The sequence below is a fragment of the Mycotypha africana genome, assembly GCF_025528875.1.
Source record: "Mycotypha africana strain NRRL 2978 chromosome Unknown BDF20scaffold_4, whole genome shotgun sequence".
Lineage (NCBI taxonomy): Eukaryota > Fungi > Mucoromycota > Mucoromycetes > Mucorales > Mycotyphaceae > Mycotypha > Mycotypha africana.
The window spans coordinates 175766-202479 of NW_026515728.1; the positions used below are offsets into that span (position 1 = coordinate 175766).

The window sequence follows — 26714 nt, forward strand, 5'->3', positions numbered from 1 at the left end:
CATGAGCATTTCTTCCATTCCTTGTTGATATTACGTCAGCAAAGCGGATATGTTCCTGATTTCTGGACTTACCGCTCCCATCCCCGACCCCTCGTATCCTTTTACTTACAGCACTTCTCTACCCCTCTTTTTTTTTTTTCTACTTGAATTAAAACAGTGAAATAATGGCAGAAGTTCCGAAATCCTGTCCTGTCAAACACGATGACAGCGAAAGACCAATCGAGACAGAACAACCGAAATGTCCTGTAGATCACAATGCCTATAAGCATTTCTTACCGCCGAATACACCTGCCAAAAACAGTAGTGATAAAGACGGGCCACAGAAGTGTCCAGTGGACCCCTCAACGTATAAGTATTTCATACCACCGTCTCAAGACGGCTGTGATTCAGAAGCCATCGATAGTAGTAATCGCATGCCCAATATTTCACAACAACCTCAACCAGGCCAAAAAATACCATTAGGCAAGGAACGAGAAATGTCTACGATTCCTCGGTCAAATTCCGATGATAAACTATGGGTATACCCCTCTGAACAGATGTTTTTTAATGCTATGAAACGAAAAAATTGGGACCCAGACGAGAAAGATATGGCTGTAGTTGTACCAATACATAATGCAGTGAATGAAATGGCTTGGCAAAAGATATTGGAGTGGGAAAGATTGCATACAACGTGAGTAAGCTAAATAGAAGAATTGTATTCTTAAGTTTACTGATATAAAGAATTGATGTTAGAGAGTGCAACCAGCCCAGGTTGGAGAAGTTTGAAGGAAAGCCTAAAGATATAACCCCCAAAGCAAGACTCCGATCATTTTTCGGGTAATAACGAGCAATAGCAGTTGGAAAATCCTTAGGAATACATATACTCAAGCTAATCTTTTTCACATCTTTGCGGGTAGTTATGCATTACCTTTTGATCGCCATGATTGGGTGGTTGATAGATGTGGACAAAAAGTGACATATGTTATAGATTTTTATACGGGAAAGCAGGACCCAAACAAACCGATGTCACTCAGTTTCTATTTAGACGTGCGACCAGCATTGACACCAACAGGCTTGTGGGATAGACTACGCATGTCATTCAGAAAGGGACAATTTATGTAGCCTACACCATAACAAAAATTCTCTCCATTAACTGCATTATAACATATAACACGCTGTAAAAAATCCTGGTTGATAAAGCAATTGATTTTTTAAAACTGAAAGATTGTTTAGCGCAGGGTTTATGACATGTATATTTTGCAATATTTTGCAGACGCATGTTAAATGTTTGTAGACTTAGCATTGATGCGTACATTGGTTGTTGGGAAAAGTAATTACCATCGTTTCCCGTAGAAAGCATAGTAGTGACCACCGGGAGGGAGAAGGCCTTTATAGTTGTAATCTACACTAAGAAATATCAAGAAGGCAATAGGTATGCCATATCTGTTTCTCCCAGCACGGGCAATTCAATCACTCTCTTTGGTCTAATGTGCATTCATAAATAACAGTCGTTGAATCTGCTTCCTTACCATGTCTTTAGCTTTAAGGAGAATTCAATAAGAAAAGTTGGCTCTGCAAAGCAATCGCAAACAAATACAATTTCAAAGGCGTCTAATAACTATAATTCACTGTAATTTCGAAAGTTATATTTTAGACTTGCTTTAAGGATTAATGGAAGTACTCCACCAACAAATCTCTTCATTTGGTGGGCAAAGAACATTGGTGTAAGAGCAGCTTGGCTGAGGAGAAGGTTCTTAGTTCTGCGTGTCATCACAGAGAAAAACTCTTCATTTATATCAACAATTGTTAACATTGGATAAGGATGAAAGACCAGAAAAGAAGTGATGGACGATTTATCTTTAAACTGCCCATATGAAAGTACCTAATACGATGGTCAGCAGCATACTTGAAATTATCATTATAGCGTTGCCAGCAGCATGCTGGTGATGCTAATGATTTACATAGAAATAATGACATGTGATAAGTTCGAATATCCATATTTGCTCGTGTTTCTTCAACCCCATCCAGTGATGCAATTGTGGAAATGTTATTGAAAATTGTGGACTCTTTGAAAAACCAATAAGGATATACTCCTCTCATCATGAAAGTCAAGCAGTTGTAAAGGTGAAGTTTTCTTTGCTACTACTTCCTTATGATTTAGGTCTTGTGTGTACGGTTCAGTTGCATGAATTGAACTTTCCCAGATCACGAACGAATGACATACAGCAATGCATTCTTTCAAAAACCGACATTGCCAGTTCAATCTAGCAGTTCTGTTGTTTTCTATCCTAATTCATATTAATCTTGTTATATCATATTTGCAAACACATAGAATCAAAGCAAATTATAGTTCTTGATGAAGGATAACAATGATAGCTTTGCTGTAAGTCTATAATGCCTTCAGATAATCCAATCGTCCGCAATATCTCAATAAGAATCGTTCTTTTTATTATTGACAGATGATGAACAATCCCCACATCTCCACAATCTCTTCACCATCATCAAATGCAACAGAAATAGAAGAAGAACCAGTCAAGCTCCTATACTCAAAATCTAAGGTATATGTTCATCCTTCGAGCAATACGGTAGACTTTATACCAGGATTTATGTCGATTGTTGAGAAGGTACGGTAAAAAGTGCTGTCGACTGCATGAATTTTTTTTTTTTTTTTTGGCTGAAAGCCAACTTTCTAACTACTTGCCATAAAATATTTGCTTTTAGTCAGTTGGAAATTATCTCGTAGCTTGGACACCAGAAGCCTTGATTCCGACAAAAGACATAGAAGCTTTTGTACAAGTGGATGTCAATCCAGACAATGCAGAGGAGATAGATGGTAAGTAACTTACTGAGCACTGGACCCAGCCAGCTTTGCCAATAAAGGCAACCAAGGGCGTACAAACAACTTACCAATTTATATAGCGTCCGTTATGGTCTCTTTAGAATCAGAAGGGTGCAAACTATACGCCATATCTACGCCTGTGGATGCCATCCATTCCTTCCTGATTAAGCCTCCTTCTTTTTCAAAATGGTATGGGAACATCACCATCAATTTCAAAGATGGCCATAGTTCCGCACCTCTATGGTTCCATGACGATGAAAGCAAAAGTACCACACTTCAGAAAAATACACAAGGGGGTAAATTCACCTCGGACAGCGATACCCAGACTCGTTGGGGTGGCGATGAGTTTCTTGCGCGGTTAGGACAATTGATTCATATCACTAGGTAAAAATGGCTTTATAAATAATTATAGTGTCTACGAGAGCTGATGGCCTTGAACAATAATTACCTAGATCACCTGACAATGAGAGTTTATATATAGTAAAGAGCAACAGTAGCAGAACTTCAGCATCAAAAGTCGTCGAAAATAGCAAACGAGAACCCACCTTATTTGAATCAACCCAGATGGATCCATTTGTTGCTGTAAGTAAAAAATGATATATTATGAACTGACCAAGTGATCTATTGCCTTGAAAAATATATATCGTCTTTTTCCTTTTGTAGACAGTGAAAGAAGCCAGGTGGAACATACTAGAGAAACTGTCCCGAGTTACCAAATTTTCCCGCGATACAGCACTTAGTCTACTAAGCAGCCCTGCATCTAGACCATTCGTACCTCTTTTGCCACACAGCGTTCAAGAATTATGTAGTAATGAAACTGTAAAGAGAACTATTGATGATTATGATTCAGCTCGTATCTTCCTGGCGAAATGGGCAGCTGGGCTAGCAGCGCAATCAGAAAATTCAGCTCCTCGTGACAGGAAGTATCGGCATGTCGGCGTATGGGGGCATGATGGTGGTGAGGAAGATACTGCTTTGGGTGTTTTCGAGATCTTAAATGTAAGCTAATGCTTTTTTCTTCTCCAGTAAAATGACATAAAATCTAAAGAGCAATTATTACACCATGTTAGTCAGAAAATGACTTTTCTATTCCAACACATACCAGGAGAGAGCCTGTTGGTGAAGCTGAATGGGAGACCTGCTTTGATACAGATGGAAAACTGACGGTAGAAGAATCAACAATAAAAAAAATGATATTTTGTGGAGGTTTGAGTCCAGCCATCCGCAGAGAAGCTTGGCTGTTTTTAACAGGTGTCTATGCCTGGAATTCAACTGCTGCTGAGCGAAATTGTTCGAAAGAACAAAAAAGGTATAGTAAATAACCTTGCCCATAGAAAAATTGATGATGAAATTCCTCCTATTGTCCGTGGACTGATGAATGAATTTTTTTTTATAACAGAGATGATTATCAGGCTTTGAAGAGTAAGTGGAGTGAAGATACAGAGTATCGGAAAACAGATTATTTCAAAGATCAAAAGCACAGAATAGGTACGGCCATTCAGGATCAAGGTAGTTCTCCTACCCTCATATGTTATTAGAGCTTGCATAGACTAAAAGCTTTCAGAATAGATAAAGATATTCACCGCACAGATAGAAGTCTTGCGATTTATGCAAATGAAACAATGCCGAATCCAGATATTGTTATGAACGTTGGAACGAACGAACATTTGGAAACTTTGAAGGATATTTTATGCACCTATAACGTGTACAATACTAACCTTGGTTACGTACAAGGCATGTCCGACCTACTATCTCCAATTTATGTTGTTATTCGCGACGAAGCGTTGAGTTTTTGGGCATTTGCTGGTTTTATGGATCGTATGGTAAGGCCAATTCTTTCTTTCGAATAATGTACTAAAAACACTCAGTTTTAACGAGCATTTCCTTTTTGGTTTAATTAGAAGTCCAACTTTTATAAGGACCAGTCCGGCATGCATAAGCAACTGCTAACGATGGATTTATTGCTACAATTCATGGATCCTTCTCTCTACAAGCATCTGCAAAAGACTGACAGTGTCAACTTTTTCTTCTGTTTCCGTTGGATGCTGGTTTGGTTCAAACGCGAGTTCAAATGGGATGATATGTTGGTTTTATGGGAAGTGCTCTGGACAGATTATTTGACTTCCAAGTTCCATCTTTTTGTTGCCTTATCTATTTTGGATCAGGTAATCTTCTAAAAGCTTTTTGGGAAGATGACTTAGAAGCACTGATTTGATCACTCACAAAATTGAATAGCACCGCGACGTTATCATCGAGTATTTGACAAATTTTGACGAAGTTTTAAAGTATATCAATGACCTATCACTGACGATCAACCTTGAGGAAACACTGCAACGTGCTGAAATTTTGTATTATCAATTCAAACAGCGTGTTGAAGCTGTGGATTGTAAGCGAGAGCAATTGAAGGAGAAACTCTCTAATAAATCAACAGCAGTAACAGAAGACGAACGAGAGTTAACGAGGGACGATTTGGCAAAACTACCAGTCATCAACGAACTTTTACGCGAAATTTTGTCTTCTTCTTTTACAGAGACTGAAAATTCTATATAATGAAATAATATATGATAAGAAAATCATGTAATTATATGTTTGTTCGCAGAACATGATTCGGACTTTTTATAGTGTCGTTTGAGTTGATAATAGTGAAGTTTCCAGATCACTTTTTGAGCTGCCTGGCTCTAGCATGAACTTGAATGATCTTGAACGATTCACCAACTTTTATGAACTTTCCTGCGATACGATAGTAGACAAGGCAGTGCTTCTCGAGCGCAAAAAACCGTCCTACCTACAACTTTGTCAATTACATGTAGAAATCCAATTTCTAAAGAGCTTGCTAAGTAATTACACTAGAGTACTCTTTCAATTTTATGTACTTTATCCTGACAAAATGTCTGTGCGATGATAGAAAGAAACTTTTAGGGAAGTCAAGTAAAAACGAACTGTAATGTAGCATCCTTCTTTCATTCAGTTGACAGATGCTTTGAAAATTGTTAGTCCAAAAGTGCAGAAATCGTTGCTCGTTAGATGAATGAAAGGATAACAATATCTACGGTATCGTATATAATAAATGATTTGGTACAATATTAAGCGTCATTCAGTCCTCATTGGTTAGGCAAAGCAAGGGCGCTTTTAATCAATAGCTCGTCCTCAACGGGAATGAGTATATCAAACAGTATTTTTTGCATTCTATGATGCTATACGCTTTAAATGGCAATATGAGTTCTAGCCCTATCCGTTAAGGAGGATATTTTTACCACAGCCACTCATAGAGAGAAATTCTCATTTGTCCGATATAGAGCAACAACGAAAGCCATGCTTAGGTCAACATATTTGATATTTCAGTTGATTTTTCCATTTACGGTACTATTTCTCAGTTTAGGAACCTATATTGACTTTTCAACGGAAAAGCAACACAGTAGTCTTGTACTAGCGTAAGATCACTTTCTGTCCATACACAACAGTTCAAAATCAAGTTGCCATTCTACTTGCCGCACATGCGTAATAACTGCAAAATCAAAAGGCAACCGTCGACATAATAAGCAACGCAGAAAAAGCAATGAATTTATTTGACTTGGCTAGTGATAAATCTATTTACAAAGGTTTACGTATTGACAGCTGCAGGTGTCAATCAAAGTTCTTCCTTTTCAGGTGGAGGACCGCAAGGCTGCAACATTTTCTAGACGAAAAAAAAAAAAAAAGCCAAACAGGTTGAGAAAAGGACAAACATAAAAAATGAAAATAAAGTACAAATGCTTACTTCTAATAGGTTTGCTTTAACTCTTGCTTTGCACTCATTTTCTGCCACAGAAATGAAGGATAGTAATGTATTATGTCCTATAAATGAGGCCAATGAATCTCGGGCTTGATTTGTGCCCCACTCACTATAATTCAAGACATTAAAATATTGATAAACCGTTAGGCAAAAAGTTGATAGTTGCGACGGGAATCAGGTTGTCCTTACTGTTTAATTGTATCTGCATGTCCAGTACCAACGTATTTTGATTGTACTATGGGCACAATGACGCACATTAGCGAATGAAACATAAAATTCGAAATGTATTAAACTTACGATGCTCGATCTGACTGTTTATGTTTAAGCGATCCTATAAATTTTCTTAGACGTTAATAGAAACGTTTTGTTTAAAAAAGGACAATTAGACATTTACCATTCGAAGTATAAGAATCACAAAATTGTTGAAGCAAATTAAGAAAAGAAGGCAAATACTGTTTTTTCCGCTTGACGACTTTCGCACGAAATGGTTAAGAATTGAGACACCTTTAATATTTAAATTTAGGTAATTTAACGATAGCAAGCTTGGTTTTTGGGATTCTACGGCTTACTGAAAATCAGGCTTACCCAATAACATCACTTCCGAAGCTTACGTAATAGATTCTGCGGAACTGCCAAAAATTCCCTTCATTCAAAAAGTCAGAGAATGTCGATTGCTGTTCCTGAGCTTAAGCATTTTAATACATGAAAAACTCATTCATTTTCAAACTAGGTCCGCAAAGGGGTCTCTCAATATACATTGTTATGCACGCGTTTTCCAGTACAGAAATGATGATGTATTGAAACGCGTACCTGCCCATTGCCTTTGTATAATATTGCTATTGCTGACTTTTCATTGAACAATGATACCATAGTTTGTTCGATTAGCCTTCTTTTTTTTCTTTTTTTTTTTTTCAGATCAAAAAATTTGCATATTTTCTCATTCTTTTCCCGCCCTTTATTTTTTAATTTGAAGGATCTACGTTTAGATTGGTGAACGTCATTCGAATCAGATTCTTCCTTTCCAACCAGCAGAGTTGGTAGAAAAGACATAACCGAGTAAAAATCTGTTTCTGTCATTTAGACTTATTATCAACTATTCTTTCAGTGTCATTATTACAAGCATTGTACAAAGCATTGGCCTATTTTTACTATAGTTTTGCTGTTTTCATTTTGTTCCTGTTGTATACAGCTTTTTTTGCCGTCATGGGACAAGTGGTTGGTTCAATCAACAACCATTCTAAAAAGAAGAACAGTATCAGTAATGACAGTAGTAAAAAGAAGCTTTCGAAAAAGCATAAAGAGAAGAAGCTCAACCTTACAAGTAACTCTAACATATATGTTGATGGTACGGATATTGTTCATAGTGATAGTAGTAGTGATAGTAGTGATAAAACTGCTGATGCTCGTAGCAATACTGCTAGTCGAAATGGTATCAGTAGTCTCGCAACATCGTGTTGTGATAATAGTACAGAACTGGCATCAACTACAAAAGACGACAGTAAACCTGAGAAGAATACTTGTGGTTTTCTAAGTACTGAGGGAACAGAAAAGCTTACTGATACTAGACAGTCCCTTCGTGATGGTGCTTCAGAAAGCACATTTGATCTGATTGTATCGTCAGTTATCCTCAGCCGTCTTCATATTAGTAGTCATGGTACTATTGGAACAGAAAATGACTATAATAGTATCAAAGAAATAAGCATAAACAACAAGAATGGGAAAATTATACTCGAGAATCAAGAAAAAGAGATCGACGTCACTCAAAGTGTGTTCAATAATGCTTTTTCTGCTTCGTCCAGTATCGCGAATACAGCTTTAGCTGGTGTTGTTGCTACCACTCCACCTCCGCTATTTTTAAGCAACAAATTTTCTTCATTTATGACCAGACAAAGAAAAAAGAAAGAAGCTCCTTCCCCCTCAAAAAATTATGTTTCTTCAATGTCTTCCTCGTCCATCATTCAATCTAACACGTCTAATCAACAAAACTCCAACATTCAGTCTAGTTTTGCAGGTAATAGAATTGTTTACCAACAAATTTTCTCTTTCTGAAACGATTCCAACCCTTAACCCTTTTTTTTTTTTTTTTTTTCACACAAAACTCCATTTGCGTCCAATCTCTAGACTATCCTTCCAAAATAATACCCCAAGATTTCCCCTATTTTCACAATAATACCAAACCAAAGATTAGCAGTAATACGTCTAACCTATCCGAAGAGAAAGTGGAGGACAACAAAATGCAGCAACCTGAAACAGCTACAACAACACCTGTAACAATGGCAACAGACACAGCAGCAATAACTACAGTAACATCTGAAGAAGAGGATGAGGAAGAAGAGGAGCCAGTTGAAATGGAACAACTCATCACAATGATGCGAAATCACAAAGTTTCAGATGAAACTGCATCCTTTAACTTCAACTTTGGAACAGCAAGACAAAATAAGAAGATTAAAGCTGCTGCAGCTGCAGCAGTAACTTCGCCCTCGTCTTCCTCTATACCCAATAGTACTCCTGAATTTAAGTTTTCCTTTGCAGCTGACAATATACCAACAACCTGTACCACGACCAGTGATTGTGCCGATTTACCTACTACTACTACTACTACTATTACTACTACTGCGACTACTACTGCGACTACTACTACTACTACTACTACCACTACCGCTACTCCTTTTTCTACTGCTGCTACTACTATTACTAACAATAATCATACTCCTCCCGTTACTACTTCAGTTCCTTCAACATCATCATACTCGCTACAATCAAAACCATTACCACCAACGAAGCAAGACGATAAAAAGGCAGTAGAATCCACATTTGAGGAGCAAAATCGTTATAGATTCGTTTATGAACGTCAAAACTCATATATTGGTAAGGAAATCAATTGAAAAACACCCACTTCTTCCGCATTAAGGATATTAATTTTATTTTGAACTTAGATGTCAATCGTGACTTGGACATTGATAAATATGAGGATGACTATCCTTCAGTTACTTCTGAAGGAGGATCTTTTCTTGATTCAGCAGCCTCACCAGAGCAGCAACAGCAACTACAGCAGGAGTTAGTCGCTCGTCGGAAAATACTACCGTTACCCAAACTACGTAGAAAAAAATCACCGGAAGGTCAAAGTAGTAGCAGTAGTAGTAGCAACATTGGTGATAACCCAAAATCAGCAACTGCCGATTTAACTGCTGAATTGATTAGCAAAATACTATCACCAGCAGTACCGGCAATGCCACCATTATTCGCGAATATTCCAACTCTGACCGTCTCACCAACAGATAGTCCTAACATCGGCGTTTTGGATTTTCCTTCAACATCATCATTGACAGAAAATATGTTCAACTTTTACCCTCCATCCAACAACAATGTTAGTAGTTCTTCAAATGTATTGTCATTTAGTGAATTAGCGAAAAAACTCTCCAATGAAAAAGCAACTGAAGAAAAACAACGCCAGCTAAACTCTATATTACAACAAAAACAGTTGAATGGTGCAATAGAAACGCAACCACATCTGGGAACATTACTTGCTCCTTCTAAAAATGACGGGGCTAGTGAGAATAGTGGTTCGAAGAAAATAAAGTGGTCTGTTGGAAGTAATACCACAACCACAGCTACAACGGCTCCCACGAATACCACCACCACCACCGCCACCACCGCTACCACCGCCACCACCACTGCCAGCACGCTCACTCCGGCTATGTCTGCTAATGATAACAATAAACGAAAACAACGAAATTGGATCGAAAGCTTTTCAGGGGACTTGAATGACCTTCAGAAGGAAATTGATTTAAGAAAGCAATCACAGCAAACGGCCAGTACATTGACTAAAGATACCATGACATTACCTAAAGTTGCTCAAAGTAGTCCAACCACCAATACCAACACAATACACGTCAATACCTTAGTCATGTCTTCTACACCGACCGCAACGAACGATAGATCTGCCAGTGATGAAATCGATCGCATGCTACAAGACATTAACGTCACTTCACCAACGACACCTACATCAACCTCTTTCACAACAGATACTTCTGATCGGCCCATTGCTCATCTTAACAGAACTCGTCATTCTACAAAATCCTATGCTCGTCGAAGCACTCCTTTTCCTACCCCAACCACTATAGGCACGCCCTCATCAGCACTTATGGCTGTAGCCCAAGCCAAACAGTTAGAACAACAACAAGGCAAGGTGTTCTCACCCCCAACTTCTGATACCTTTGCAGTCCCAAATGTGGTTACCAAGAAATTTCTGGCGCCTTCTGCACGACAAATACAACAAGAAGAGCAGCAACAGTCATTGAAAAAAAAGGGATCCATATTTGACAGCGATAGTAGTAGTAATCCTAGGAAGGGTGCATTTGCTACGAAAACCATGGGAATGGCAGTGACACCTGAAGGGAGAAAGAAATCAGGTAGTTCTTCTGCACCCAAGAAAGCACCTATAACTAACAGTAGCAGACCAGTACAAGCAGCAAGTACAACCACAATGGCAAGTAGCGGCAAAAAGAATAAAAAACGGGCAAATAAGAACAACAACAATAACCATGATGACTTTATGGCACCTGGAGGATTCCTATCATCAGATATTACTTTGTTTGATAATCCTAATCCAGACGAATGGGTTTGTCTATTTTGTCAGTATGATATTCTCATGTATGGCTACGAGGCTGCTAAAAAGAAGAACGGATACTATAAAAGAAAACGTCAGAGAGAGAAAAAGTTGAAAGAAGCAGAAATGCGAAAGAATAACAAGGATAAGGAAAAGGAGAACAGCAGCAGTAAAGATCACCTTTGTGATGGTGAGCACAACCACCTCCATCATAATCATCACGAGAACAGTACAACACAAACATCCAACGGCAGTAATGGTAGTGATGATAACAATAATCAATTGCAGGCACCAACAGGTTCCGTAAATGCGAAATAAGCTTTGAATTATTCAATATTGCTGTAGACTTTATTATCATTATTCCTTTGCCAAGCACATACCATTTCGATTAAAGTACATGTAATAAAAAGTTCAGGATATTAGCTCTACAACCATGATTGAGAATTGAACAATTGCCACTTTATTGATATGAACGGATATAAAAAGATGCTGGTTGATGTAATAAAAAAAAAAAACAAAACAAAGTATGTTATATATTAATAAAGCAGTGCCTATGGGTATATTATTGTATGAATAAGCAAATAGGTGACTATTAGTGATCAATCATGGATTGCATCATCATTCATCCACCACTTTTGCATCAACTGCTTTGCTTCTTTCTTTGCCTGTCGTCTATCCAACGGGCTTAAGGAATAGTAAGGGTTATCAACGTCCAAGTCGTCTGCTTCTAATTTGTCAATTTCGTACGTCTTGATATCCACAATGGAATCTGTACTTTCTTTTAGGGTACTAAAAGTAATATAATCTCTCCTGATATCATCAATAACATCATCATTCAAATCAATTGTACTTATACTTCCGTCCGGTGCCACGAAATAATCAACCAATTCATCCTTAGAAATCACCAAGGACGGCTTATTGTCAATGACACGCCTACATACATTAGATATCTGCAGGTAAGCGTTTTACTTTTCTTTGACCTTTTCCAACGTTCTGACCATTTACCTGGAAATACTCTTTTTATGTACACTTTGTGCAAAAATCCTTTCTTCAATAGTTGAAGCTGTGATCAACCGATAAACAAAAACAGGTTTATCTTGTCCGTAACGAAAAACTCTACCAATACTTTGCTCATCATAAAGCGGGTTCCAATCTTGGTCAACCAACACAATACGATTAGCAGCAGTTAAATTGATACCAATAGCGGCTGCCTAAAAGATACAATTTTAAGAAGAAAAAAAAAAAAAAAAAAAAAAAAAGAAAAAAGAAGCTTCTGTTTTTTTGAATTTACCTTGGCTGAGAGTAACATAACATCAATATCCTCTTTGAGTTGAAACTTGTCAATGATTTCTTGACGTTCTCCAAAGGATGTGCTTCCATCAATACGAAGCGTTTTGATGTCGAGTACAGGCAGTAAACCTTCGATATATTCTATTTGAACAAGAGTGCATTTAGTATTTGCGGTATATGTCAAATTTTTGTTGTTTGACAGTCTTACCCAGGCATGCTAAACTGTGTGATACTATAAGAAGCTTTTCTTTGATAACATGGCAATTCTTTGCTAGCTCTACAATGAACGACATTTTTCCCGAACATTTCCATGTCTCGACCTCTACAATAAATGGAATGATTAAAGTTCAGCGACTTTTAGCAGGAAGTATTATATGTTTTCGTCCCTATTTACCGTCTCGGTCAAGATATTTTATGGCCCATTCATGTCCTCGTGTTAAAAAAGCAGCGAATGCATCCACTTCATTATCTTCTGCAATATCTGCAGTGTCCAAATTTTCTATGTCTTCATCCTCAGCATCACTATTTGAATTACGTCGGGCTGAAATAGCAGTAGAGGGTATATACGTATCATCTGAAAAGGCAGTTTTTCCATATTCCTTGTCCAGTTCTAAATTTCTCTGTTTTATCTGTCTATTTTTCATCAGCTAATGTAACAATTCAGCAATGTCAGGTATGCCAGATAATAATTAAGAGTATACAACTACTAAGGACTTACATTCTTGAAAATCTTGGGATGATTGCATATAGCACGCAATGTCAATAAGCCAACCAATGGATTCATAGCTTGCGATAATTCTATCAAATTTTTGTAGCCTTCTAACTGAAAAGGACTCAACTTGAATCGAATTACGTATTCTGTTTTAGGCGGTAAATCCAGGTTCAACACACTTCCGTCTCTTCGATGTGTGACAACATCCGTCAACAACTGTAAAATGTACATCTTCATTGCTGCCTGTTTCTTTATGCTGAGTGATGAATCAGCATAACACCGCTCTATATCGTTTCTAAAGAATCCTTTGAACGATTTTGAACTTCCCAACAATCCAGGTGCAACAAAACTAATCATATCGTAATACTCGGAAATGTGATTTTGTAAAGGGTAACCCGTTAAACAGATACGGGAGCGAGTGTGCATACGGCTGATTAGACTAGAAAGGGCCGAGGATGAGTTCTTTATACGATGGGCTTCGTCTAGAATCACTATGTCCGGGCCTGGATTGATAAACATCTCAAAATATTCATCTTTATCACCACTGTATTTTGTTGTTGCCACCAGAGAGCGAAACATATCATAGTTGATAAGCATAATTCCTCCCTGATCATACCAATACTTGGCATATCGTAATCTGCGGTTCCCAAAGCCGTACTCCAGCTCTTTCAATCAATGACAAGTGAGTCATTGCTCAAAGAAAGTAACGCTCTTACTTTATCGTCTCACCTGCAAAATTGAATACTTCTCCAATAACATTCTCTGCATCAGGAATAGCCCACTTTCCAAACTCATTTGCCCAGTTAGACAGAGTGATAAGGGGTGCTATAATCAAAACACGCTTTCCCTAAGTTTACATTGATAAATGATACTGAGAATCAAATCACGGGCTAGCCTTCTGTATATCAAAATGATATTATATACTTACGGTTGGGTTATCGCTCTCAGGTGCGCGATTCAATGCTTGATATATCGACGTTAATAGAGCAATTGTTTGTAATGTTTTCCCTAATCCCATGGAATGTGCTAGCAAACAACCGCCTCTTTTCTCATACACACGCTGCCACATGAACTTCAATCCCTCTACTTGATGTGTCTTTAAGACTTTACGAAAAACCTCGTCAACTTCAAAACCGAGGTTGTTAAGTGCTTCTATAATCTGCGGCTTTCCTTTCTCAGTAGTACTGCTGTTATTACTGTTTTCAACTATTGCAGGCTCGTCTTCATCACTTATTCGCGGCTGTTGGTCGATTTGTTGTATTTCGCCAGTTGCTGAATCTTTTAGAGATTCATCGTCTGACGAGGTTAAATCGATGACTTTTTCGCTCGTTTCAAATGCTTCTCTTCCATGAGTGACTGAACTCTTTGGAGAATCGTCTTTCGTCAAATCGATTACTTTGCCGCTCGTTTCAAATGCTTTTAAAAGATCGTCCAACTTTCTTCTTTTAGATGCTGGTTCAAGAGAATCATTGTTCTGATTAGACAGATGGAACAATTTTAGATCTAATGAGGAAGATAATGTGCGTCTATTCAGATCAAACGGATCTTCACTAACTTGGGCGATTTTGTCCAAAACAGTGAGATCTCCGTCACTCTTTTCACGATTTGGTTCTTGCATTAAAGCAATATATATATGATTTACAATTATTTATATAAAAAATGACGAAACAATGAAAAATATGCCTAATAGTGGGAACAAAATGGAAAAGCCGAAATCTATTGTTTTGTTTGCATTAAAAAGAAAGTCTTCGATTTATGCAGCTTCATCAGCATATAAACAAATGCATTGATAATTTAAAATGGGTAAGAGTTATACATCTATATCCAGTTAATGCCTTTTGAAGTAAGGTTGACATCTTGAGATTGGGATTGTTAGGCGCATGAGTGGTATTTTCAATATACATTGGTTTTTTGTGCTTTTTGTATATCTTTCTGGTATATGAAATGCCGTACTAAATCATTATCTATATGATCATCTAAAGCTTCAGCAGGTACAGACTATAACATATTCTAACATGTCAGAATGTAATGCATTTGTAGTATATGTGTTAGGCTCGAATTAAATGTGATATAACTAGCTACCTCACTGATTGTTCCATCCTTCCATAGCACGGTATATATTGCCTCGCCTCTTGTACCCGATCTTCTCTCTGTCACTTTTTCTACTCGTTTATTTTTGTATGCGGCTTTCAGAGTAGCAAGATCACTATTTAGTTTGATCTCATCATCGCTCTCTTCGTCGACTCCATTTGACTCATCGGGTACATAAATATGAAACTGATGTGGTCGTGCATATTGATCTCTTAAATCTTTATCGCAAAAAGGTATTCGCACTTTCCTCAGCACTTTATCTGCAATTCTAGGATATATATCCGTATTGTCAATTTTCATTGTTCAAAAACGGTATTCAGAAAGGAGAAGCATCGGCCAGCTTATTATTGACAAATATTCATTTTTTTATTTCTGCTCTTCTTTTTCTTTGCCTGCTTCCACGAAGAATGTTAAAGCTCCGTTGTCTGGAAAAAAAAAATAAAAAAAATATCAAATTGTGCTGGAGGCTTCTCTCTAACATTATTATCAGCCAAATAAACATCATAATTAGAATCCTGCTGTTGTTTGCATATTTTTTGAACATCTTATTTGACAAGGAGTGATAAAACGGTTGTGGGACATAATGATATCCTTACTATCACTATAGGCCCTGTAGATGTTCTGAAAAGTTACTGAAGCATACAAATAACTGCACAGTATTCTGATTTTTCAGAAGTGAAAGTATGATTGTCAATTCCTTCACTAACGTTCTTTTGAATGGCTTACAGTCTGAATTGTTCGCAACGTGTTCACTTTGTCATTCTATTGTTTATTATTGCTTGAGATAAAGCAATAATTACAAAAAACTGAAGTGTAAACTGCTTGTTCCAGAACCTGAGTGTGAGATGAAAAAGCAGAATAAACACTAATACAGTCCTTCCAACGCCAATGGACAATTTGTAGTGTCTTTGGAAGGAAGTTTAAGAATAAAGATTTAAAATCACTAATGGAATTCTTATAGTTTATTTGCTTTGAAGTTTTGAAAAAACAAGTCTAATATCTATTCACAAATCATATTGAGTAGCTCACTTGTTAACGCAGCATTAATTGTCGTTGAATTGCTCAAAGAACCAAAGTTTACTTCACCAAGCGCGCTGAAGCCAATCTCCTCAAGATATCTGTGTTGCTGTCCCATAGGCTCATTTGCCTTGAACGCTGTTTCAGAGCATGCCGTCATCAAAATATCCTTTACAGAATTGATCAACATTGGGTTATTACTCGAAACGACAATAGAGTTCATTTTGGGTATCAGTGAGTCATAACTACGCTCATGGACGGCAACAGATTAAGTATTGTTAAGTCAACTGAATTACAGAATAATATTGGACTATTACACCTTACATTAATGCGAATATCTCTGGTGTCGAAACTGCTGCCCTAGCTAAGAGACCATATAAAAATAATCTTTCTGATTCATTCTCTGCGAGACTAAGAAGTCCAATGAGAAAAGAAACAAGCAAAACACCTGTTGTATTGTTGGGTATATCAATGGCACGCCAAATGATGGTATATATATCATGATGTGTTGCTGCTGTAATAGACACTGCGTCTTGCGAAAAATCATTAATGCCAATATTACTTGCGTTGCTTAGCGGTTGATCTAGCATACTAGCCCTAGTCAAATCTATAGCATTCTCATTGACACCCGCCAGCTGTAGCAGCTCTTTTAATGCATCGTTCTTAACAGCAAACGGTAATAGACCACACAAATAACCAAGGCACTTTACGTGAACCCGGCTATTGACGTTGCTGAACGAATTAGGTGGCAATAAAAGATGAGTTCCTACAATATTGCTATTCATGTTCGACAAAGATTTTGTTTCAATTTCCAAAAACGTTGTTAGGCAAGTGAACACCGTTTCCCGTGCGTCTGGATAACGAAATCCTTTCAACAAAGCGACAGAAATAGCAAATGAAAATTGTGTGTCAAAACTGAGCCCTGCTGCTTTATCAATTTTTTGAGAAATCCCTCCGTAGGGAAACCTCGCTTCCATAAATACATCTCGGATGGAGCTCTTTTGAAAACAGTTGTGGGTGTCTAAGGTTCGTAATACAGCATGCAAGAGATTAACAGCGTATGAGAAAATCTGACTGTGGTTCATTTCAACCATTGCCACTGCCAGCCAAAAGATAGACTTCAGATAGCGAGAGGTATCGGACAGATTATCAATAATATTTGTAAGACACATCAGTATACTGATAACGAGACAAGGGTTCTTTTCATCAAAGCGGGCCAATTCATTACGCAGAACAGTCAGAATTTGAAACATAAGGTCGTCATCAATATCCTCTTGGGCTAAGCAACCAAGAATGACAAAGGCTCGTGGCTGTAATGCTGGGTTGTGTTGGAAAGTCATACTTGCTACTAAGCTCGTCCAACGAGCACGCCAAATATTGGCAATGTCTATAAAATAAGTAAAGAATTAACATCCCATAATTACATCAGCTATTTCGCTGATTTAAAAGCTAAGTTTACCTATTGTAGGTGCTGCATAATGCGTTACATCTATCATTAACCGGACAATCACTTCTAAAGAGCCTAGGTTCATGCATTCCACATTATCTGTCATTGTCTCTTCTGTAATTGTGAATGCATTGGCGTATGTCTTGTTAAGGCCGAAATGTACTCGGTATTTCCCATCGCACACTTCATCCAATATGTATTTGAGCTTTTTACGATCATCTGCCGTTATATGTTTATTGGTAACCAAGGCATGAATAACATTCACAACGAATTCATGTACCGACGAACGAATGAATGTAGGTCCTGTTGCTACGATCAAAGCAATGATATGAAAGACTTCAGCCAAATAATGTTTCATGACACTTTCAGAATAGAATGACAACATGAGCATAAAACGTATGAGACAGCCAATTTCGTGCCAAAGAGGATGCTTTGTCAATGAAGGACGGTAGTGCTGTGAAGTTGCTGATAAGACTTTACGCATTCGGTGTAATACTTTCCCGCGAATAGCATGTGTATTCAACGTGACAATGGTGTCGGCCATCACTTCAGCCTGGGGAGAACCAATACCATTTTCAACAGAGTATTGTACAAGTGCATCAAGTACAAGATTATGCAGTTCTTCGATATCCTTTAGAGTATTCCAAACTTTTTTTTGAATGTGTTGGTATACCTACACATACCAAAATGCCTTAATAATCTCACATTACTATTCTACTTATTAATCGAAAGCTAATTTGTTTCTTACATGTGATTTTTCTGCAGTTAAGACAATTAACGAACGAATCACATCTTTCACTTTTAGGGCATTCCTTTCATTATGAGGAGCAGTAACGAATAATGCCAGATTTTTTAACCATGGAACCATGTAATCTAGCGTTGTCAATTGTCTTATTCTATCTTTGCTTGACCGATTGAAGCCTAGTATACATTCATTAAGAAATTCTAAGGTTAAATGAGCTTCTGCTTGAGCCAGGTTCTCACTAATTGCTACAATAAAGTCCACCGAATTCGAGGGAATACAAATATCTACATAAAGATAGAAACTGTTTCACATAAAAGAAGTACGTCAAAATTCTTCAGCAGTTCTCGATTACCTTTTGTCTTCATCAATTTACGATCACAGCCAAATCGAAAAGAAATACACAGTGAGCAGAGAAGATTGTGAGCTTCTGTTCGAAGGGTGGGATCATCACTGGCCATATTCAATAATGCCATGTTAAGTATTCGACCCGGTACGTCGGTTGGACGAATACCATGGCTAACATTAGTAAAGTTAGTTTCAAAGTTCTTCTTCCTTTCCAATAAGTACTAATAATTGTGGAAGGTTCAAATATAAGTAACCTCATGACAATATCATTTCTTTTGAGATTTGAGATCAATTTATTTCGTAGAATTCGTCTTACTCTGTAAATTTCTTCACAATTTGGCACAATCAAAACCATTGTTGCTTTACCACTGTCGTGAACGATGTGTAACTCACCCTCATCGGAAGTTCTTTTTGAAGACGGTATGGTTGGCATGAATATATCAACTATATCGGTCATACTAAAAACATTGTTCAATATAGCATTCAGGCTCCAGAAGATTTCTTGCTCACGTAGCTACGGAAATAAAGTTAATATGTCATCGGTCGTGTCACGCTCGATCTCAATGAAATTGGCTGAAATACTTACCGTAGTGACAATGAGATAATCTTGTCCAATCTTTATGTTTACAGGAATCATCACTTTGAAGCTGGTAACAATATATGCATTGGTAATAGTCATACCCTTTACTTTTTCCATTTCAACTATAAACATTATCGAAATCAGTATGGTAACCAACTCAAACATTCTATTTCTAATGATTTTACTTACGCGTTTCTTTCGGTAACTGAATGTCTGGCATAGCAATGTAATTTGTTAGTTTGTCAAGGGTGATAGCAAACTTCGTTCTCTTGACAAGCTTATTTGTGACGATACGAGGAAGCTTTCGTACATAGCGTTGCATATGAAAGTTGGGATTGTACAAAATAAGTGCAACCAAATAGTCATTCATTTCGCTGAATATAAGTTGAAAAAACTGGTTCAACCAGTGTGATGGGATTTCGACGTCTTCGCAGAAGCGAGACACATCAATTAGCAGCTCAAACGGATGGTTTAAGTATGGTTCCATAACCTATTAGGATGACACATCACAAATTATTTGTCATTAGATACGCTCCTTTGGTAAGAATAGTTGAAGCAATTACTTACGCGTAACATATAGTAGATCAATAACTCGAAGTCAACATTTTCGCCTGCAGCATTTCTGGTGATCAGGTAAAAAACTGGCCTTCCACCTTTTGAGTTACCGCCTTTGTAAAAGATATTCATTGAGCTGATATGACTCAAATCTCTATGCTTATTCCTTTTTATGAATTCCCTGTAAAAATTATTATTGCTTGTCAAAAATGCGTAGTTTCTGCCTGTATTGAAGTCATTCTGAGATAGTTCACTGGGTGGTCCTAGCTGTGCTAATAAATTGGAGAGTTTGTCCATCGTTCTTTTCCATTCCAAGAGCTTTTGAGTGTCCGTACTTGTTCTAGCACGGCGTACAGAAAGGTCTCTCGATATTTTGTCCAGATTGTCTGACATATAACAGTGCAGTTTTGTGAAAGCGAAGTGATCCATACGAATACCCCTTGTTTCCTCCTTAATGCATCGGTCACCTTTGACAGGTACAACTGATATTTCGCGAAGAAAGTTGGCGACACGGTATAGATTACTCGTGATAAAATCATTGAGAGAAATTAGGTGCGTTTCTTTGGCACCAAACATGACGTTATTTGCAAGGTTTTGCATTATACGCGTTGCTTGAAGAAGTAGTTTTTTGACCATTTTTGAACGGGGTAAGGCAGCTTTTGAAAAACCCGAGTTTTCCGGCGTTAAAATAGCTGGATTGAATAGGCGAAGGAAAACAAAACCACCAACAGCAGTCTTGGATGCATCAGGAAATCGTTTGTTGACCGCTTCAACTATTAGGGCAAGCTCTTGTCGAAAAAGTCTCGGTGCGTTTTCGGTTGAATTGCAGATGGCGTCTAAAAAAATTTCAGTTGCTCGGCAAACATTTTGCCTGTTCATCAGTATATCCTCTCTCGATTGCAATTTTTGTGGGTCTAACTCCCAAGTCAAGTTTTCATTAGGTAGACTATTAATTAGTTCCATAGCTGGCTGTAAAGTGAACCGAATGTAATCTACGCAAGTTTCACGTGCAAAAGTGGACAGTATTTTAGTGGCCATGTTTGTTCCTCTGAACAAAGTTGACTCTTGGTCTATGACAAAAAGGGAGAAAGAAACTTATAGTCAATTAAGGTACTCCTGCGTGAACAAGAATATTCACCCAGATACCTGTTGAATTTACTTCTCTGTCTATTACTGCTTTGAGGAGGGTTAGTACCTTACTACGTGACTCAAAACACTGCAGTAAGACTTTGCACATAACTGTTGCCTCTGATGATGGACAAACATCACATAAAGCTAGTGCTACATCGATATCAGAGTCCACAATGATCTGTAGTAGTTATCGTATAAGTATAACGTCGCTAAATTATACGCAAGTAATCACATATTATACCTCGACAAGCTTTTCATAGCGGTTGGCTATAATATTCTCAGCCAAAGTATCAAATTGAGCACCCTGGTTCAAGATATTCGACAATACCTGCATAAACGCAGTTCTCGTGCGACTGTCTTCGTGGTATCCCATAGCGAGAGTGAACTGTAAGCCACAGTCAACATTAGCACTGAGGAGATTGGATATGGCACTCACTGCTGAATCTTTCAAAGGACTCCAATATTGGTAGAGCTCTGAAGGTTTCGCCGATAAAGTTTGTAACTCCCGACCCGTCTTTCGCAACAGATCAGCGTTCGATCGTGGGATTATTGAACTGGATTCCTTCTATATATGCATATGTTTTGATGAATTCTACAGAAATTTAGAAATAAATATCAATCTATTACCTCATATCGGTGGCATCTATCGAGCAATTGAGTAAAATAGATGAAATATTTCCGGAATAGTCGAGTTTTGCTCATTGTTCGGTCAGTATCACGAGACTGTTCGACAGCTTGAAGGGGAAGTTTATGTAGGATTGTTACTATAGCTTTTAAGCAAACTTGATCCAAATCCCGCTGTACTTCCTTGTTTTGGGAGCTACTAAACGACATCTTCGTAGATCCATTCATGACACGCTATAAGTATGATATGGAAGAGTTGCATTAGCATCTGCAACGTTTTGACTTCAATTCTGAAGCTCCATACTGACCAAAGTAAAATCACTTGTCCATTCTATAATTATTTCCAATAGCTTGTTGCGCACACGAACATCATCACGAATAATAACTTGTTCCTTCTTCGACATTAGCACCTCAGTAAGGTTACACATCTTTATCATTACACGCATTGTCGTATAGTTTTCATGGGGTAGTCGATTAATGTAGTTTGCTAATTGCAGTATTAGCGTACCAAAATCAGTACTGAGTAGACAGTCATTGGGAAGCGTTAGTCTATCTAAAATCGTCTTTAAAATCAGCACCGTTTGCTCTACTAATAGCGTATTTTTGCTGTCACAAATAACATCTCCTTGTGCAGAAAAACAGTTGTTTATGGCTGCTTCTAAATGTTGGAAAAGTATAGCGTATAGAGCCGGAGAAATGTCACCACCCAAAGTATCCTTGGCTCCTTCTCTTACCATCACATTTTCTGACGTTAACAGTTCTATCATCTCTGATATAAACTTTTTGACCATACTGTTGGTCACTGCTGGTGGACGAGTTGAGGAAACTGATGTATTACCATCATGATGTGCTTTATTCGGTCTTTTTACTTCCAAAAGCTCCTCGTCTATCGTATCCGCAGCCAAACGACTACCACCTAATGCTGCTAAAAACCCTGTATAATTTTGCCATTCTGTCTGTTTCTCGTCGTCAGTTTCGATTCGACTTACGGGAACTGGAGAAGTGGTAATGGTTCTCATAGAAGGTGATCTAACCTTATCATGTCGAACCAATCCTCCAATTTTTTTGGCTGAGGGTGTTGACATAGACGAAACCGTGCTAGCGGTGGTGCTGCCTATACCCTCATTCAAATCGCGTAAGGAATCTATTCCAAATCTGCTAACGACCTGTGTTAGAATTTTCCATCTTTTCCAAATCTCCTCCCAGGCGGTTAATACACCAGGTGTAGGAGCACTAATCATACGTAGGTATTTTCGAATTCTCTTTTGTTGTGCTTTTCGTCCAATAAAAGGCTGTTTTCTTGCGCCTTGCTGATTCGAAATTGGCTCTTCATACGAGAGGTCCTCGTATATTTCAATATTGTGTTCGAAGCCACCTATTGTTTGGCTTGTACGAGATGCTGTATCAGCAAGCAAAAGATCGTCTTCTACCAGCTTAGCCTCTACGCATAAATGTTTCAAGCATGCTGTTGCCAGAGAGCATATATCAGGAATAGGTGAGCATAACGATACTAAAAGAGCTGTTTCTAGGGTCACACTGGATTGTACGCGTTCATGTGATATTGTGTTTTCATAGCTTGTATCCTATTAAAACAGAGTTGAGTCAATTTATACGAAGCAGTTTAGTAGTTCTTTGTTAGATTTACCGCTAGACTACGTAAGAATACGTTTCGTGAAACGAGTACTTTGCATAGCAATTCTAAATATGATTTGATAATTTCTTCACTCTGGCGTTGATCAAGGATTTGGCGCGCTAAACACAGTACAGTTTGTGACGATATCTTCCAAAAATTAACAATCAAAGTTTCCGATGGACCCCATTGCTTGATATGTTCAAATTCAAAAAAGCGAGCTATACACTCTGCTGCCGAGCGCCTGATGCGCTTATCCCGGTATTTCATTAAATTTATCATGGAGATGATTGTAGCCGCATTTTCGTCTACTCGCTCATGCCCATCGTCACCATGGTTATTCCCCTAGAGTTATTAGTTGGTAATAGAATAGAATTTCACTTTCAATTAATAATGATAGTTCCACAGTCATACATGCGCAAATATAAACTATATACACAAATAAACTTTAGGTTGCATTTCAGTTACCATTAAAGCACTAGCTGGATCTAACCTGAATAACCTAAGTATACTTTGTAGAATTGTTTCCATTTGCCGCGGAGGTTGTAAACTTCTTTCACTGTTGGATGCTGTACTTCCTGCTGTAATCGGTGTCACCATTACTGATACTGTTCCTGATATCGTTGCTGTGCTTGCCCCATTCTGTTTCTTATTTGCTACGAAGGTGGAATTAGAAATTTCTGATCTTGATAAAGACGGGCTTAGTACTATTTTTGTAGAGTGTATGAAAATACGTTTAAGAGGTGCAGATATGTGCGAGTACAATGATTTTAACGTTGGACACCATGGTAGCGCTGAATCCTTGTCTAAAGCAATGCTTAAGCAGGCATTAATGAATGCCTGCCTGAATACAATGGGTATCTCTTCGTTTTCTCCAACCAATGGGGGTATCAAATTTTCCAACGCTTTTTCTGCATTTAATTTTACAGCAGTTAAGAAATAATCTGTTAACAAAGTTAGATGACTAATTGTATATCCCAGACCAGAAGATAATGTATCCATCGCTGAAACGCGAGAAAAATCCCACACTTTGTCCCGCAGAGTATCTTCCACATCTGCTGCAATAAGACGCAAGATGTTATCTTCATTTGGAGGTATGTACACAGCCGCTTTACAAAGATGGATGTAACATATAGCAGCAATTTGTTGCATTCTGGTAGAGTGTAAGGCTTTTTTCAATTGGCGCGGAAAGGCTGTCTATTAACGACATGGTTGAAGAACTTAATGTCAATTACAATCATACACACAACTCTACCCAAGGAAAGTTACCCTTCTATTTTGCAATCCATGATCATCCAAAAATGCTTGTATCAAATGCCCTGGTGTGAGCAATAACAAGACCGTCTGTAATGGCCATAACACAGATTTCTTACGTGAACTATCGGCAGCATTGTCGCACATATCGAACAGAATTTCTGAACCTGAAATGCTCGACATACTGCTATCGCTTCCTGCCTTTGTGTAAATCTCTGCAAATTGACTCGGCTTCGTTTCGATCCATTTCCATATAGCCAATCTCATCATTTTTGCAAATAATAGTTTACCTTGAACTCTCATGTTCAAAAAATAGGGACTCAAGTCTACCATAATCAAACAAAGACACGTAAATCAATTGTACTGTTCTCGTTTCTATTTTTTCCCTCTTCTTTTATCCTAGGTAAATCACCTGATAAAACTGTATGTAAACGTGGTATATCTAGATCTGCAAAGGCAAGGATTCTGATATCAGGAGGATTCATCGCAACACTATCATTGATTGCACTGAGATTATTGACTGCATTTCGAATTCGCGCATAGTAGGTTCCCCAATTGCTGGCACTAGTATAGTATAAGATTTTCCCAGCGGCTGTATAAATTTCTTGTATATAATCTAATGCTTGTGAATCTAATCGCTTCGTCAAAGAATTAGCAGTATTACCAACTCTTTCAATACTATGATCAGCAGCTCCCGATGAGGAATTGATATTCTGCTCTGTTCGTTCTTCAATAATATGTGTTTGCGTTAAGAAACGGCTAATCAGTGACATTAAAAATGATATTAATGTTTCCTCGAGTGGTTCCGGATTGATTATTGTATGAATGTTGTTGCTTCGAAGAATTGTCGTAGATGCAGAAGATTTGCACTGGAAATTGGTAAGTATATAATTTGTATCATCAGACGGATTATTTGTGGTTGTTGCTAAGTTCCCCAAAGTAATAGCCTTCACTTCGTCATTATTTTGTTGCTGCTGTATTTTCTGTTTTCCATACCATTGCCAATGATGCTGTAAGCAGGCTGATATCAATCGAAGGATAAACAATTGTGATTGAAGAAATTCACTAGGAACATATAAATCTATTGTGGACAGATTATAGATCTAAAGTTCCATGCAAACAAAAAAAAATAAAAAAAAATTCAGTAACAAGCTCTATATATTGGCTTCCCGATTTATCAAAGTGAGACCTTTGAAATTGACTCTAAAATCAGGGCAAGCTGATTAACGATGATAGACAGTTTATGAATTGATAATTCAATGATGGCAGCGACTAGAAATTCAATTCCAAACCATTCCATTAATTCAAACCACTGGATTATAATTCACAAAATATGAGCTATACATTACTCGTCTGCTGGGTTAAGGGGTCTTGCTCCAGCATCTCAATGGACTTGCCAGAACTGTTAATAGGAAGCTAAATAGAAGATTGATCAACATCAAAATTAGCTATATACAATAGAGAAGGAAAGACATACTCTGACTTCAATTCGTTTTATCAAACTAGCAATAAGTTTTGAGTTGGTCATCTCTCGAAATGGCGAAAGTAAGGTTGGGTCCGAACTTGACGATGAGAAAACCGAGAGAGTAAGAGAAGCGAGCGAAATTTATTAATTCATAGACCATCAAAAAAGAATGTACCACTATTGCCTTTTCAGTGAACCGGCACCATAGGTTAAATGGTAATGTATTGTGCTACAGTTACAGTGATCGTGCTTTATCTTGAAACTCAGAATCAAGAAAGCCTAACTCCAACCATAGTCATTTTAACACGGCTGTTCCCAACCAACCCAGCCTATCAATGATATACAGATAAAGTGGAAATATATGGTTGGCGGACTGAAAGACTTACCGACTCTTTAGACTAAAGTGAAATTGCATGCCTATATCCGTTATAACTAAAACAACTCATTATAATAAGCGAAACAGCTACTTTCATCCACAAGATGCTTGTCTAAGCGTAGCTTTAAAATCGTTCAAAATGGAATTCAGGAACCACACTCATGGTACCGATGCAGACAAATATTCAAATTTGGCCAATATTCACTGCTGGATGTATATCCAGCCATTTCAATGGACAGTAAATTGTAGGTGG

General features: G+C 37.8%; 8 protein-coding genes across 8 annotated transcripts; 4 read left to right on the forward strand and 4 right to left on the reverse strand.

Moving 5' to 3' along the window:
• The first annotated feature begins 127 nt into the window (after window positions 1-127).
• BDF20DRAFT_862405 (cytochrome c/c1 heme lyase-domain-containing protein) lies at window positions 128-1576 on the forward strand. The gene is made up of 6 exons (XM_053080608.1): window positions 128-405; window positions 468-670; window positions 733-816; window positions 897-1196; window positions 1293-1422; window positions 1509-1576. Exons 1-4 carry the CDS (start codon window positions 256-258, stop codon window positions 1099-1101), a joined length of 642 nt encoding a protein of 213 aa, XP_052936873.1. The 5' UTR covers window positions 128-255; the 3' UTR covers window positions 1102-1196; window positions 1293-1422; window positions 1509-1576.
• An 865-nt stretch (window positions 1577-2441) lies between these two features.
• BDF20DRAFT_817886 (rab-GTPase-TBC domain-containing protein) lies at window positions 2442-5368 on the forward strand (the record flags this gene model as incomplete). The annotated part of the gene is made up of 10 exons (XM_053077297.1): window positions 2442-2603; window positions 2701-2812; window positions 2869-3202; window positions 3271-3400; window positions 3482-3817; window positions 3889-4127; window positions 4218-4306; window positions 4388-4641; window positions 4720-4983; window positions 5054-5368. The coding sequence occupies 10 exons, from the start codon at window positions 2442-2444 to the stop codon at window positions 5366-5368; spliced, it is 2235 nt and encodes a 744-aa protein (XP_052936874.1).
• A 988-nt stretch (window positions 5369-6356) lies between these two features.
• Window positions 6357-7073, reverse strand: BDF20DRAFT_862429 (splicing factor 3B subunit 5/RDS3 complex subunit 10). Its single transcript, XM_053080609.1, has 5 exons — window positions 6985-7073; window positions 6888-6921; window positions 6780-6825; window positions 6576-6699; window positions 6357-6494 (listed from the first exon to the last, which is right to left on the reverse strand). The coding sequence occupies exons 1-5, from the start codon at window positions 6985-6987 to the stop codon at window positions 6447-6449; spliced, it is 255 nt and encodes an 84-aa protein (XP_052936875.1). The 5' UTR covers window positions 6988-7073; the 3' UTR covers window positions 6357-6446.
• A 452-nt stretch (window positions 7074-7525) lies between these two features.
• BDF20DRAFT_862430 (uncharacterized protein) lies at window positions 7526-8732 on the forward strand. The gene has a single exon (XM_053080610.1). The coding sequence runs from the start codon at window positions 7794-7796 to the stop codon at window positions 8637-8639; it is 846 nt and encodes a 281-aa protein (XP_052936876.1). The 5' UTR covers window positions 7526-7793; the 3' UTR covers window positions 8640-8732.
• Window positions 8733-10246: 1514 nt separating this feature from the next.
• Window positions 10247-11699, forward strand: BDF20DRAFT_862438 (uncharacterized protein). The gene has a single exon (XM_053080611.1). It carries the CDS (start codon window positions 10288-10290, stop codon window positions 11515-11517), a length of 1230 nt encoding a protein of 409 aa, XP_052936877.1. The 5' UTR covers window positions 10247-10287; the 3' UTR covers window positions 11518-11699.
• Window positions 11644-13957, reverse strand: BDF20DRAFT_418611 (P-loop containing nucleoside triphosphate hydrolase protein). The gene is made up of 6 exons (XM_053075407.1): window positions 13208-13957; window positions 12884-13136; window positions 12698-12811; window positions 12491-12630; window positions 12205-12410; window positions 11644-12149 (listed from the first exon to the last, which is right to left on the reverse strand). The coding sequence occupies exons 1-6, from the start codon at window positions 13796-13798 to the stop codon at window positions 12101-12103; spliced, it is 1353 nt and encodes a 450-aa protein (XP_052936878.1). The 5' UTR covers window positions 13799-13957; the 3' UTR covers window positions 11644-12100.
• On the reverse strand, window positions 13958-14956 carry BDF20DRAFT_418581 (uncharacterized protein). Its single transcript, XM_053075406.1, has one exon. The coding sequence runs from the start codon at window positions 14817-14819 to the stop codon at window positions 14118-14120; it is 702 nt and encodes a 233-aa protein (XP_052936879.1). The 5' UTR covers window positions 14820-14956; the 3' UTR covers window positions 13958-14117.
• Window positions 14957-16261: 1305 nt separating this feature from the next.
• Window positions 16262-26240, reverse strand: BDF20DRAFT_955314 (uncharacterized protein). Its single transcript, XM_053084909.1, has 20 exons — window positions 26098-26240; window positions 25970-26036; window positions 25810-25892; window positions 25033-25723; window positions 24636-24946; window positions 23835-24563; window positions 23382-23711; window positions 22045-23319; window positions 21740-21970; window positions 21354-21677; window positions 21128-21290; window positions 19994-21051; window positions 19616-19916; window positions 19433-19548; window positions 19163-19360; window positions 18854-19067; window positions 18505-18785; window positions 17769-18429; window positions 16634-17696; window positions 16262-16554 (listed from the first exon to the last, which is right to left on the reverse strand). Exons 1-20 carry the CDS (start codon window positions 26146-26148, stop codon window positions 16293-16295), a joined length of 8409 nt encoding a protein of 2802 aa, XP_052936880.1. The 5' UTR covers window positions 26149-26240; the 3' UTR covers window positions 16262-16292.
• Between the last annotated feature and the right edge of the window lie 474 nt (window positions 26241-26714).